General features: G+C 37.3%; 1 protein-coding gene across 1 annotated transcript in view; it reads right to left on the bottom strand.

The window, feature by feature from the left end:
* Positions 1-3706: 3706 nt before the first annotated feature.
* The window catches only part of LOC140152273 (tRNA (32-2'-O)-methyltransferase regulator THADA-like), a 30264-nt gene continuing 20870 nt past the window's right edge, over positions 3707-13100 (bottom strand). Inside the window, exons 21-28 of the mRNA XM_072174577.1 lie at positions 11755-12203; positions 10807-10968; positions 10180-10318; positions 9810-9931; positions 9111-9195; positions 8741-8867; positions 5028-5200; positions 3707-3841 (exon numbers count right to left, since the gene is read on the bottom strand). Of these exons, the coding sequence (XP_072030678.1) occupies positions 3749-3841; positions 5028-5200; positions 8741-8867; positions 9111-9195; positions 9810-9931; positions 10180-10318; positions 10807-10968; positions 11755-12203 (1350 nt within the window). The 3' untranslated portion in view covers positions 3707-3748. The remainder of the gene's footprint in view (positions 3842-5027; positions 5201-8740; positions 8868-9110; positions 9196-9809; positions 9932-10179; positions 10319-10806; positions 10969-11754; positions 12204-13100) is intronic.

Genomic DNA, 13100 nt, shown 5'->3' with positions numbered 1-13100 from the left:
TATTCCAAAACTGTACGTATGTTATTAAGCACTATTTTATCAGTCTAAATCCGTTGAGGTTCGCCAGTGAACCTCATTGTAAGTACTGTTTTTTTGATTTTTTTGTATGAATAATGCACGATATGTTACGATATAGGCCTATACTGAAAATTTCCCCCACGTGTATCAATGAGTTTACGTGGTGTAGTGGTTACAGATCTACGCCGCCACATAAAGGGTCCCGAGATCGATTCCCATCCCGGCGATGATTAAAAATTTTTCTTCTTCTTTTTTCTTTGAATTTAAAATTATTTCTTTTCATGTGAAAATGTATATATTGCACTGGGAAATATATTTTGTGCATTTTTTTTCTGTAATGGGGCCACCCGGCCACGGATCTTGGCTCCGGGAAAAAATAATTGCGTCCATCGTGCAGGCAGTGTTGCCGTCATATTGTCTGTTTTGTTTACGCTTTTGGCTGTTGCCACATTGAATAATGTAGTCCACCATCGTCTGCTGGGACCTGTGTATAACAAAGCCTTGGGTTGCCAGTTTTTTCCTTAGGTCTCCTTATTATCTATATATAATAAATTACTGAAACTGGCAAATTGGTGAAGCTAAAAACTTTTACGGTTTACATTATTGCCGAAAACTGACTTTTGCGATGCGAAGAACAAGGTAGTGCACAGTTCAATAAAACGTTGAATTTTGTTTTTGTTTACGTTAAGGGGGGTCAAATTAAGTTAATTAGTTTCAAATGCACTGAAAGGGCCTTTCGGACTAATCACCTCCAATAAGGTTGCAGTATTTTGACTCGCAGGTCAAATTTTTTGTCTCATACTCCGGTTACTGCATCAACTACTACATCACACAGTAGAAACTCATTAACATGTATTGTTTATTCAACTAATTTGTCAACATTAGCATGTATTCAGTGTAAGGGTCACTGTTTTTTTTATGGAGAAACTATTGTCAACAGTAGAGTGTTTGTTTATTGAATTAGTTCAAGTGTTTGATGCTTTTATGTTGAAAGGCAAATTAATCAGGGTTGCCAAACCTGTGGTTTGGTAGCCCAAATGGGTGACTTTTGAAGATTTTCCCAGAGACTCGGGTTTTGTTTTGGGCCTCGATATTTTCCTCGGGCGCGTCGGAAAATCCCTCGGCTCAAAACAAAACCCTCCAATTTCACACAATGACCTCAAAATAGATGGTGCGCAGTTATTATTGTCTAATCAGATGTGTATAATTCAAGACCGAATTAAGGCTAGTTTGCGTATGATGTTCTGTCAACCAGACCGAAAATGCCAAACTGCGTAGGTCAGCAACCAAGCACGCAGCACCTTTGCCCTGACATCAGACGCAAACTAGTCTTTTTAATTTTGTCTTTGATTATAGGTCTTGATTTTCCCCACCTTCCTCACATTCAGTGGCATAGCAACAGGGTGGGGGCACATGCCCCAGGGCGCCACCCTTAGGAAGGCGCCAAATTGACCAATTCAGCATCAATTCTGTGCCCCTCCAAGCGATAAAAGTCAAAAGTTTCGCGCACATTTCAGAAAATCATTTGAAAGATTAATTTAAGACCGATATTCAATTTCATAATAACCTAAATTAATTAGTGGTTAGGCCCTTTGTGCAAATTTGTGCACACTCCGCACACAATTATTTCAAGAAGAGGGGGACGCCATTATGCATCCTTAGTCCTGGGCACCACAACCCCTAGCTACACCATTGCTCACAGTGAGACTTCTGAGTAAAATACATATGAAATCCCAAAGCACAGCAAAATAAGAACCCCAACGTCCCAAAACAGAAATTTTTGAAGCAAAAATGGAACCCTTTTAAGGGTTCCATTTTGAAACTTAAAAGTTTTGGTTTTGGTCTTGAACTGTTCCATGATGTGTGGAGAATAAAAAAAAAGTAAACAACATTGGAACATTGTCCTTACCTCCCCAATAAAGCCATATTAACCCACATTGGGCACAATTTCACAGGCTGAACCCTTGCCTCAAAATCAATGACTATTAACCCTCTCTACAAGGGTGTAGACGGCATACGACAAATTTAAATTTTCTTACAAATTCAAAAATGTCAAAATTGTTCATTTCCCTGACCATATTTAGAATAATCATGACATATGTATTAAAATGAGAACAAATAAGCCCAGTATCTGTTCAGTAGATCTTGAGATAGCTTTTGATATTTTTAGAAAATATTTTGAAGTCCATGTCCAGTATGCAGAGTATTAAAAGGGCATTTCGTGATCCACAGCCTCATCCCCCACTTTTCTCAAAAAAAAAGTTGAGATTTTTATATCACTGGAATACCTCTGGCTACATAATGTTTATGTACAAAATATTTCTTGCAGATTAATTTGTTTAGCAAAGATATCGTGAAATTTGAATTTCGTTCTGGTGCACCAGAACAAAATTACAACGTATTGTCTATGGAGCAGTGTAATACACATAATCATGCATAACTCGCATAAGCATAATATCGGAATCAACTGAAATTTTGGGAATATGCTTTTTTCAGTGGATGTGTACTGAAAAATGTCATAAAAAGAGGATGCTAGGATCACGAAATACTCCTTTAAGTTAAAGAAAGATGCAAATTCACACTCTTGCTAAATACATCACATTTTATGTGACTACGGCTACTTTTATTACAAATTGCAATTCACAGTATAAATAATTTGAAACACTTACATAAAGGTTAAGTAAAAAAATTTAAATTTATAAACATAATAGTAAATTATTTTATCAGCACTTTATTATACTGACGAAAAATGCAAGAATAAGAGTTGGAGTTACCACCCCAAGGTTTTAGGATGAGGTTAATTTATGATAAGGAATTTGTTTAGAACTATGTTGTATTAGGGTGATTTTCACTGCAATTTTTAACTGATATCTGCAGTGAAGATTTTCACTGCAATTTTTAACTGATACCTGTGGTCCAAAGAAATATCGAGTGATTTGTCATCATAGACCTTTTGAAACTGATTCATTCCTATAAAACCTGAAGCATGAAATAATTTCCCTGATCGCGCGTGCATCAAAGTACCTCTTCAGCATCATGTACAGTGCGACGTTCCAATGTGTAACAGGCATCATCTATGATGAATTTACGATGGTCAATTATGGATGAGAGGGGTACTTAGCTCAATATGCTAGTAAAAAACAAAAACCAATGACCCCGTGTTCACGTTGGCCTAATACGCTGTATTTTCGCGCAAAAGGGTACCATAATTCATGACATTTCTTGTCCGCCTATTTTGGTATAATTTGACCCCCTAGCTTACTGAATAAATAGCACAATTTTCTAAACTTTTCCGATCTTGATTTGAAATGGTCTATTGGTTAGAGCAAATTTTAGTAGCTTCCTGTCCTATATATAGAAACCAATAATTTCTCTGAAATTTGTTTCATGCAATTTGGGCTGAAAAAAGCCTGGCGTCATATACGTTATCCTTGTTTCATACTTATGTAGATGTGAAAGTCATTATTTGGTTCAATTACACAATTCAACTTTGTCAAATTTAAGACTTATTTTTGCCAGTTCATGACAGAAATGGTACAAAAAATTAAAAATTCAAACTTGAGTTCAATGCAGCATCACTAGAAGATTGCCTTGTGGTCAACTGTTGCAATTTGATGTGAGCAATCGCTTATATCAGCTATCACTTTTCTGATCAAGCGGTGGAAGACCAAAAAACACATTATGCTTAGTATGATGGACACAGGTATTATCTATGCAGGAATCCCTTTCATTATTCAGTCTCTGTAGTGGCAATGTCTTCTTCAGTCCGAGTGCTAAGCCTTTCAGGTAGGACATCTTTCAGAAGAGGGTGAACATCAACAGCCTGCAAATACAAGTAAGGAATTTAGTTTATATGCACTAACTTCAGTCTATGTAGCATCAAATTCTACATCTAGCCTACTCAGCCAATGATGTACAGGAATTACATTTTGCTAAACAAAGACACCCGCATGCATGCATACATACATACAAAAAAAACCTGTAATGATTTATAGTGCGCTATGCACAGGCACAATGCCTAGATATTAACCTACAAGCCCCTGTGCACTTTGCAATTTACAGGTTGTCACTGATCACTACAGCCCCATATCATTCCATAAACCATTTAACAACACAGGGACTTATGAGTACACACCCTAGCAGACCTGAAACTTGTCATCTTTTTAGCGGATTTCCTCTTTTTTATTCCTGAAATTTACGCATTAAAAGTTATTTTCAGCCTAATTTGAGCTTTTTTAGTATGATTGTGCACTATTTTCCTCTTTTTTTTAAAGCATTTTCCTCTTTTTTCACAAATGGTCAGTTTCAGGTCTGCCCTTGACATTCCACAATTGGCCATCATGCAGCCAGGAATAGCTCCCTGAGTTTTGTACAGGTTACAACGAGACAATTAGCAGTAAGTTCCTTGTCCAGGGGAATTTCAAACTAACTAAATTTATCCACAAGAGCATACTAAACCACCACCGGGTTCGAAATCGCAACCTCTCGCACCATAGTCAAATGCCTTATCGATTGAGCTAAATTAATTGCTGGAGTACAGAGTTCATTTCATAGTACATTCTAATAACAATAAATAATATCAATTAAAGAAAGAATAAAATTTACCAAACTATCCAGCAAACATAAAAATGTTTTTCAATTATTTTTCAAATAAAATTTTAATGTTGGGCTACATTAAGATAATCAAAACGTTTTAACTAATTGAATTGAAAAATTATGATGTTTATAAACTGTTAATGTAAAATATTTTTGGCCAAAACTTTTTAAGCAAATGTTTTGGGGCAATATTTTAAAACATTGAAAACCGTTTACTAAAACTGATCATTAATGCTCTACATGACAATTTTAATGTATAGTAGTTTTGCAATGTCCAACATATGCTCTGTTTTCTTTCAATCGCTTGAACCTAGAAAATGTTTTTAGTTCAGCATTCAAACATTTTCTGTCAATCTCTGTGTGCCTTTTTAAAAATTTGACACAAACGTTTTGTGTTTGGTGGGTATATTTACTTTGTCCAGTGTGTGTATCAAGCCATCCATTGTATGGAGATCCTTCTGATATGCACTGTCCTCTGACATCATGGTGAGTGTGCCTACCTTCTGTAGTAACTGGATATATAGTAATTGTCTGTATACTACTTGAAATACTTTACTTTGGCTTGTTGCTTTGTAGCTATCACCCTCTGAAAAGAAGTATTATAAAGGAGCATTTGGTGACTATTTATGAGACTACAAATATCTGAGGATAGGGTTTCAAATATCTACTTCCAATTTCAGAAAACTGATACAGTACTGTTTGTGTTTTTGTTTGCTCATATGCGAGAACTACTAAGTAGTCTATAATATTATATAAGAAAACATGCAAAATAAGGGCTTTGCATTTTTTGCCCAATATTAACCAGATACTAATTTAACTTTTACCCAGTTACATTGAGTAAAGGTTTACTAGCCAGTGCTCTTGCAAAATTGCCTTGGTGATACTTAATCCTAATTCATGAAAAACTAGAGTTAGCACCATAATATACTGCATGGACCTCAAGAACCCATGATTGAAATAATTATTATTATATCACTCATACATAAATTCTAGACAGTTCATTGGTTGATTAACATTTATCATTTTTACTATCACCCTCTCCGTGTGATAGTCTTTACCATCATGTGCTCTGCCGTAGTGCGCCTGCGCAAAGCCGTGCGCTGACTCTTGGACTATAATTTATTTACGGGTGGACCCCAAAATGTGAAGTACATCACGGCAAAACATGGTGTTATGTTGATGAAAAAATGTATTTGCTACCTTAAATAGTATTTTAGTAATAGAATTTATGCATGAGTGATATAAAACAAATATTAACTGTCTTAAATTAGGTGTAATGGTGAAATATAATCACTCGGTGAAAGATGTATTGTTCCATTCCACAGACCGTGCAGGCTCGTGAAATGGAACAATCCATCTTTTACCTCGTGATTATATTTCGACCATCACACTCATAGACAGTTAATATTTGTATATTATTTGACCATACATATAAAGCACAAAAATATTATCTCAATGTGTTGACACAATAGAAAGAGAGAGCAAAAATTAAAGAGAAAACATAATGAAAAACAAAAAAACACAGCATCGCAGAAATGGCCAATCCAATTGCTAATATGCTATTCCATGCAAAGATCCTTATTAAGAATGGCACCAAGATCACAGACAAGTGTTGCTGCTTCAATAGCTGAATCACCTGCTGTAATGGGAGATATTTGACAGTGTAAGTAAGGACCTGTAAATGTATATGTAAATGTGACTGTATATTGAAGATTTCTGACAGTTGTATGGATTAGGGTCAGGGTTAGGTGTGGTAGGTATACTGTAGTTATTCTTGGCTATCATTATACTAAATGGAGTTCACTTACCCATGATAAGGACCTGATCCATAACAGTGACAGTATGTTGTATGGATTAGGGTCAGGGTTAGGTGCGGTAGGTATACTGCAGTTATTCTTGGCTATCATTATACTAAATGGAGTTCACTTACCCATGATAAGGACCTGATCCAAAGCAGTGACAGTATCTTGTATGGATTAGGGTCAGGGTTAGGTGCGGTAGGTATACTGTAGTTATTCTTGGCTATCATTATACTAAATGGAGTTCACTTACCCATGATAAGGACCTGATCCAAAGCAGTGACAGTATCTTGTATGGATTAGGGTCAGGGTTAGGTGCGGTAGGTATACTGTAGTTATTCTTGGCTATCATTATACTAAATGGAGTTCACTTACCCATGATAAGGACCTGATCCAAAGCAGTGACAGTATCTTGTATGGATTAGGGTAAGGGTTAGGTGCGGTAGGTATACTGTAGTTATTCTTGGCTATCATTATACTAAATGGAGTTCACTTACCCATGATAAGGACCTGATCCAAAGCAGTGACAGTATCTTGTATGGATTAGGGTCAGGGTTAGGTGCGGTAGGTATACTGTAGTTATTCTTGGCTATCATTATACTAAATGGAGTTCACTTACCCATGATAAGGACCTGATCCAAAGCAGTGACAGTATCTTGTATGGATTAGGGTAAGGGTTAGGTGCGGTAGGTATACTGTAGTTATTCTTGGCTATCATTATACTAAATGGAGTTCACTTACCCATGATAAGGACCTGATCCAAAGCAGTGACAGTATCTTGTATGGATTAGGGTCAGGGTTAGGTGCGGTAGGTATACTGTAGTTATTCTTGGCTATCATTATACTAAATGGAGTTCACTTACCCATGATAAGGACCTGATCCAAAGCAGTGACAGTATCTTGTATGGATTAGGGTCAGGGTTAGGTGCGGTAGGTATACTGCAGTTATTCTTGGCTATCATTATACTAAATGGAGTTCACTTACCCATGATAAGGACCTGATCCAAAGCAGTGACAGTATCTTGTATGGATTAGGGTCAGGGTTAGGTGCGGTAGGTATACTGTAGTTATTCTTGGCTATCATTATACTAAATGGAGTTCACTTACCCATGATAAGGACCTGATCCAAAGCAGTGACAGTATCTTGTATGGATTAGGGTAAGGGTTAGGTGCGGTAGGTATACTGTAGTTATTCTTGGCTATCATTATACTAAATGGAGTTCACTTACCCATGATAAGGACCTGATCCAAAGCAGTGACAGTATCTTGTATGGATTAGGGTCAGGGTTAGGTGCGGTAGGTATACTGTAGTTATTCTTGGCTATCATTATACTAAATGGAGTTCACTTACCCATGATAAGGACCTGATCCAAAGCAGTGACAGTATCTTGTATGGATAAGGGTCAGGGTTAGGTGCGGTAGGTATACTGTAGTTATTCTTGGCTATCATTATACTAAATGGAGTTCACTTACCCATGATAAGGACCTGATCCAAAGCAGTGACAGTATCTTGTATGGATTAGGGTAAGGGTTAGGTGCGGTAGGTATACTGTAGTTATTCTTGGCTATCATTATACTAAATGGAGTTCACTTACCCATGATAAGGACCTGATCCAAAGCAGTGACAGTATCTTGTATGGATTAGGGTCAGGGTTAGGTGCGGTAGGTATACTGTAGTTATTCTTGGCTATCATTATACTAAATGGAGTTCACTTACCCATGATAAGGACCTGATCCAAAGCAGTGACAGTATCTTGTATGGATTAGGGTAAGGGTTAGGTGCGGTAGGTATACTGTAGTTATTCTTGGCTATCATTATACTAAATGGAGTTCACTTACCCATGATAAGGACCTGATCCAAAGCAGTGACAGTATCTTGTATGGATTAGGGTAAGGGGTATGTGCGGTAGGTATACTGTAGTTATTCTTGGCTATCATTATACTAAATGGAGTTCACTTACCCATGATAAGGACCTGATCCATAGCAGTGACAGTATCTTGTATGGATTAGGGTCAGGGTTAGGTGCGGTAGGTATACTGTAGTTATTCTTGGCTATCATTATACTAAATGGAGTTCACTTACCCATGATAAGGACCTGATCCAAAGCAGTGACAGTATCTTGTATGGATTAGGGTCAGGGTTAGGTGTGGTAGGTATACTGTAGTTATTCTTGGCTATCATTATACTAAATGGAGTTCACTTACCCATGATAAGGACCTGATCCAAAGCAGTGACAGTATCTTGTATGGATTAGGGTCAGAGTTAGGTGCGGTAGGTATACTGTAGTTATTCTTGGCTATCATCATACTAAATGGAGTTCACTTACCCATGATAAGGACCTGATCCAAAGCAGTGACAGTATCTTGAAGATTTCTGACAGTTTTATGACATCTGTCCTCAAACCAATCTTGTAGGATATCTGGGTCAGCTGCTTGGATGACCTCTGACATCACCTGAGATCACAAAAAAAGTGGATTGACTTGGAATTAAAACAAGAATTCTTATAAGCAATGATACCACTTATAATCGGATACAGAAACAATAATAATTGTTTCAAACTTGAACATTTCATGCTTGTCCCCCCACCATAATCTTGCACTCAATTCAACACTCAACTTTGTTTAATGGGAGCCGGTATTTGTGAAATGTTAAGTATCCCAACATCCCAGTTCATATGAATTTGTTTTATAACTTACCACAAGATTTTTGAAGAGAACCGTTGCCTCCATGACACCTTCTGCATAAATATTGCTGCTTTCTTGCTCAAACAGGTGGATGGCCCTAGAGTAAGGCAAACAAAATACATGTTTCAATTTCAAGATTTGCTCAAATTCAACTCATTATCTCAGTTTTCTTGGTTATAAAAGATGGGGTGTAAATCTGACCAAAAATGTCAGGTATTTTGATGGCCTTGCCTTTTTTTACCCTACACAATCTTTGACCTGCCATGTTGACATCTCCAACAGATCCACAGCCCAAATTTGATCACAGTTGATGATTCAACAGAATTTGGTCATATCCATGGCCCAACTAATAAATAGCTAAATCAGGGAAAAATATTTTCCATTTAACCACCCACACATCCATATACACTAGGGGTGTCATTTTCGGGTAATTTTGTGCCCGGGTACCCGGCGCATTTTTCGGGCGGGTAACCGGGTACCCGAAATTGCAAAAAAAGCTAGGATCATTCATGGTTGACCTAAAAAAAAAAAAAATGCATTGAATTTGAACGCCAGCCTTAATATACACAGACAGCTCATTTTATAGTTCCCTTTTAAATTCATACTACAGTGACAACAATGACCCATAAGTACTTCATGGTTAAAAAAGATTTGTATCTCCAGATTAAAGCACTCTTGCAATGGTTGATAGAATTGATGATATGACTCTACCTTGTATCTCCCTGTTGCCAGATCACTTTAGATGGTGTACTTGGACCTTTCAGCAGTCTTGTCAATGCAGTGTAGCATCCAATTGACCACGTACAATGCTTGCATAAATAGCTCATCAAAATCTATTAACAAAACAAACAAACAAACAAAATGTTATAATCTGGCTTCATTTGACCTGAATTGTACTACAACAAATTAAGATGACACATGTACACAAAATTTGTTTTTTTTAAATAACTTCTGGTGCCGATTATGTACTCCTTTTCTTGCTATCTATATACAATAGTCAACTAAGTGCAACCACCCTCCCTAGGTAGGGAGCCATTCAATTTATTCACAAATTAAACATGTAATGCTATTTAACCCCTACCTGTATTCCTTGGTTACACCCAACTGAAGGATACTGGATGCAGTCAGCTTCTCTTGGAAGTTGAGCAGCAAACATTGCAGCTTCTCTGCGTATGGTGCTCTGTTCATCTTGAAGTAATCGCAGACCAGCACTGAAGACACTATTGAGACAAACAAAGATGTAGCAAACATCACATATGGACAAATCTAAAATTACTCTACACAAATCCTTAATTTAAAGGTATGTCAAAGCTGTTTTATTATACAATTGTATAAATTATCAAACCTTGTTTAGTTCAAGAAATCTAACATTAATCTTATACACCAATCCGAGAAGCGTTTACTGTATTTGGCCCTCTATTGACGGAACCACAGTTGTACCAGTGCGGGAGATTTAATTTGTTTAATCAATTCATGATCGTGCATTGAAAATCACTGTTGTGTACAATTCTGCGTAGCACACTAACAAAGTAAATGATGGAACCCCCGAGATTGGGACACCGCAGTTATACGTCCAGGCAGGGTCGGGGACACCGCAGTAATGGCCTAGTCGGATTGGTGTATAAAACTTGCCATCATCATAAGGAAAAAAAAAATTATACATTTTTCTTACACAACAACTGAGATGTAAGTCTTTTTAATAACTCACCACAAAGCAGCTGGTATGTTGTCCTCAATGTGTGAATTACAAGATACACTGAGAGCTGTTACACCACAAATCTGCAAACTCTTGGCTACAGACAAGCGAGTCGTTTCCATCTCGACAGGATCACTGTATTGTAACATCCAATCACCCCATTCACTTAGCATGCTGATGAAAGAAATATATAAAGAAGCCAACTAAAATGAAATGCACAAGGTGAAGTAAATTGATGAGAATCATGGCAAGATGGGGTTTTTAGATGGTGCATTTTTTTAAATTCCCCTCCCCATACCCACCTGGTCACTGAATACATCATATTGGTCAATGGATACATCATGTTTGAAAAGCATTTAAGGTAGGCACCTTGAGATATCCAAATCAATTCATCACATCAAGAATACTTTTTGACTTTTTGAAAGACATTTTAGCCCAATTATTTTCACCAAGCAGCTGGCGCCGCTATTGTTGAACACGGTTCCATTTCATATGCTTCTTTATATACCATATTGTCTGTAATAATCACCCCTTATCATAAATGCCCCCAAAAGTGACCAAAATGCAAAAATGTCCATACAGTATCATGTAAGTAAGCTTAATACTGGGATGTCACACACATTGCAAAATTGCATGGGCAAAACCTATTGTAAACACTCCCATCCACTTCATAACAAAACTTTCATTTACTGAAATATATGAACCACTTTTTTGTAAGAAAATGCACTTGCAAATGCAATTTTGTAGTGAAAATGTTCAGTATTACTACCAATAATTGCAGCAAAGCTCTTTACACTGGCCACCTTTTCAAACAGAAATCCGGAAGTAAGCCGTATTTCACTCCAATGAGCTGACAGCTATTTTTCATTCAAAATTTGCCACCTATCAATGCCCCCCTCCTTTCAAAACATTGCACGCTCCAGGGCATTAATCAATTAACTAAATGCAGTTAGTAATTACCCATTCTCTATGTATCCTTCCATCAAGTGATCCCTCACAATAATACTGAGTACTGGTAACGCCGCTGCACACAAAGTACTGCCTCTCTTCCCATCAGCCATTGCACTTAGATATCTCCATACTTCTGCTACATTATCATATTGCACTATTGATGTTGCACTACTGCTGTTAAGGGTTACATACAAGTATAAGCTTAACCCAGCATGGATGCATTGAATGTCATTCTCCTTCAGCACAGAGTGAGTAAGAAGGTCCCAATGTTTGAGGTAGAGTTGATTGATTAACTCTTGATTCGTTGGATGTGTAGGTGGGTATTCTAGAGCAGCTAGTCGTGTGTCTTGGTGGGAGGAAGTTAGGAGACTCATTATAAATGATACTTGGTCAGATGGAGATGGAGATATTAGTAATAAAGCATGTGTCATGGCCTGGTTTAGAGCTGGAATACCAATCTGGGGAAAACAGAAAAGAAAACATAATTCAACAGCTTTGAATCTAGTCAACCAGACATATTTATTTTTGACGTACAAACCAATGTTGCGACTGAACCCTTCTGACCTCCTATGACCTTAATCTTCCATACAGTGAATATCAATTTCAAATGGGGTTACCTAAATGGGTAACTCCATTTGAAATCTACACTCCCTGTGTAGGAGATTAAGGTCATGTCTTCCACATGGATTTCAACTGGAACAGCCCAATGCAACAGCTGTTTTTTAATACTTCCTACATCACATTTTTATGATGTTACTGAATATTGGATTTTGAGCTGGGCTACCATTTTTAACCAAATACCAAATGTATCTATCAGTTTTCCAATGTCATCATCACCTATAATCTAAAAACATTTACAAGTATAGTTTGCATGGTTTTTTTATTTGTTAGTTATGACAATGGGCATTTTCCTTACATTACATAAAATATATCACTGCCACAGAGGAGAAAGAAACAGAGCGCGTACAACCAGTCAAAGTCTCAGCATCGTCTGATAATGAGGGCTGATTTTTCCATGAAATGCGACAGGCCAGAATGCTACGCAATTACCACATATTTTCACGGTCTATCGCGTAATCGTGAAAGCATCTAATGCTCTATCGTGTATACACGAAGGCACGCAGCGCTGGCGTGATTGTTAGACACGGCACGATCGAACAATCGGCCCTCATGAATATGCGAGAACTTACATCATATAATACACAGGGACTTTGACTGGTTGTACACGCTCTGTTTCTTTCTCCTCTGTGATCACTGCTTACAACATTTGTTCAAGATCATTGTGTGACAAGTGGCTATGCCTTATTTAAGAACTGTCAATTTATTAATTGGGATATTACTGATATGACATCTAT

Source organism: Amphiura filiformis, chromosome 5 (assembly GCF_039555335.1).
Source record: "Amphiura filiformis chromosome 5, Afil_fr2py, whole genome shotgun sequence".
NCBI classification, from domain to species: domain Eukaryota; kingdom Metazoa; phylum Echinodermata; class Ophiuroidea; order Amphilepidida; family Amphiuridae; genus Amphiura; species Amphiura filiformis.
The sequence above is the reverse complement of the archived record's forward strand: the minus strand, read 5'-3'. Positions and strand labels throughout refer to the sequence as shown.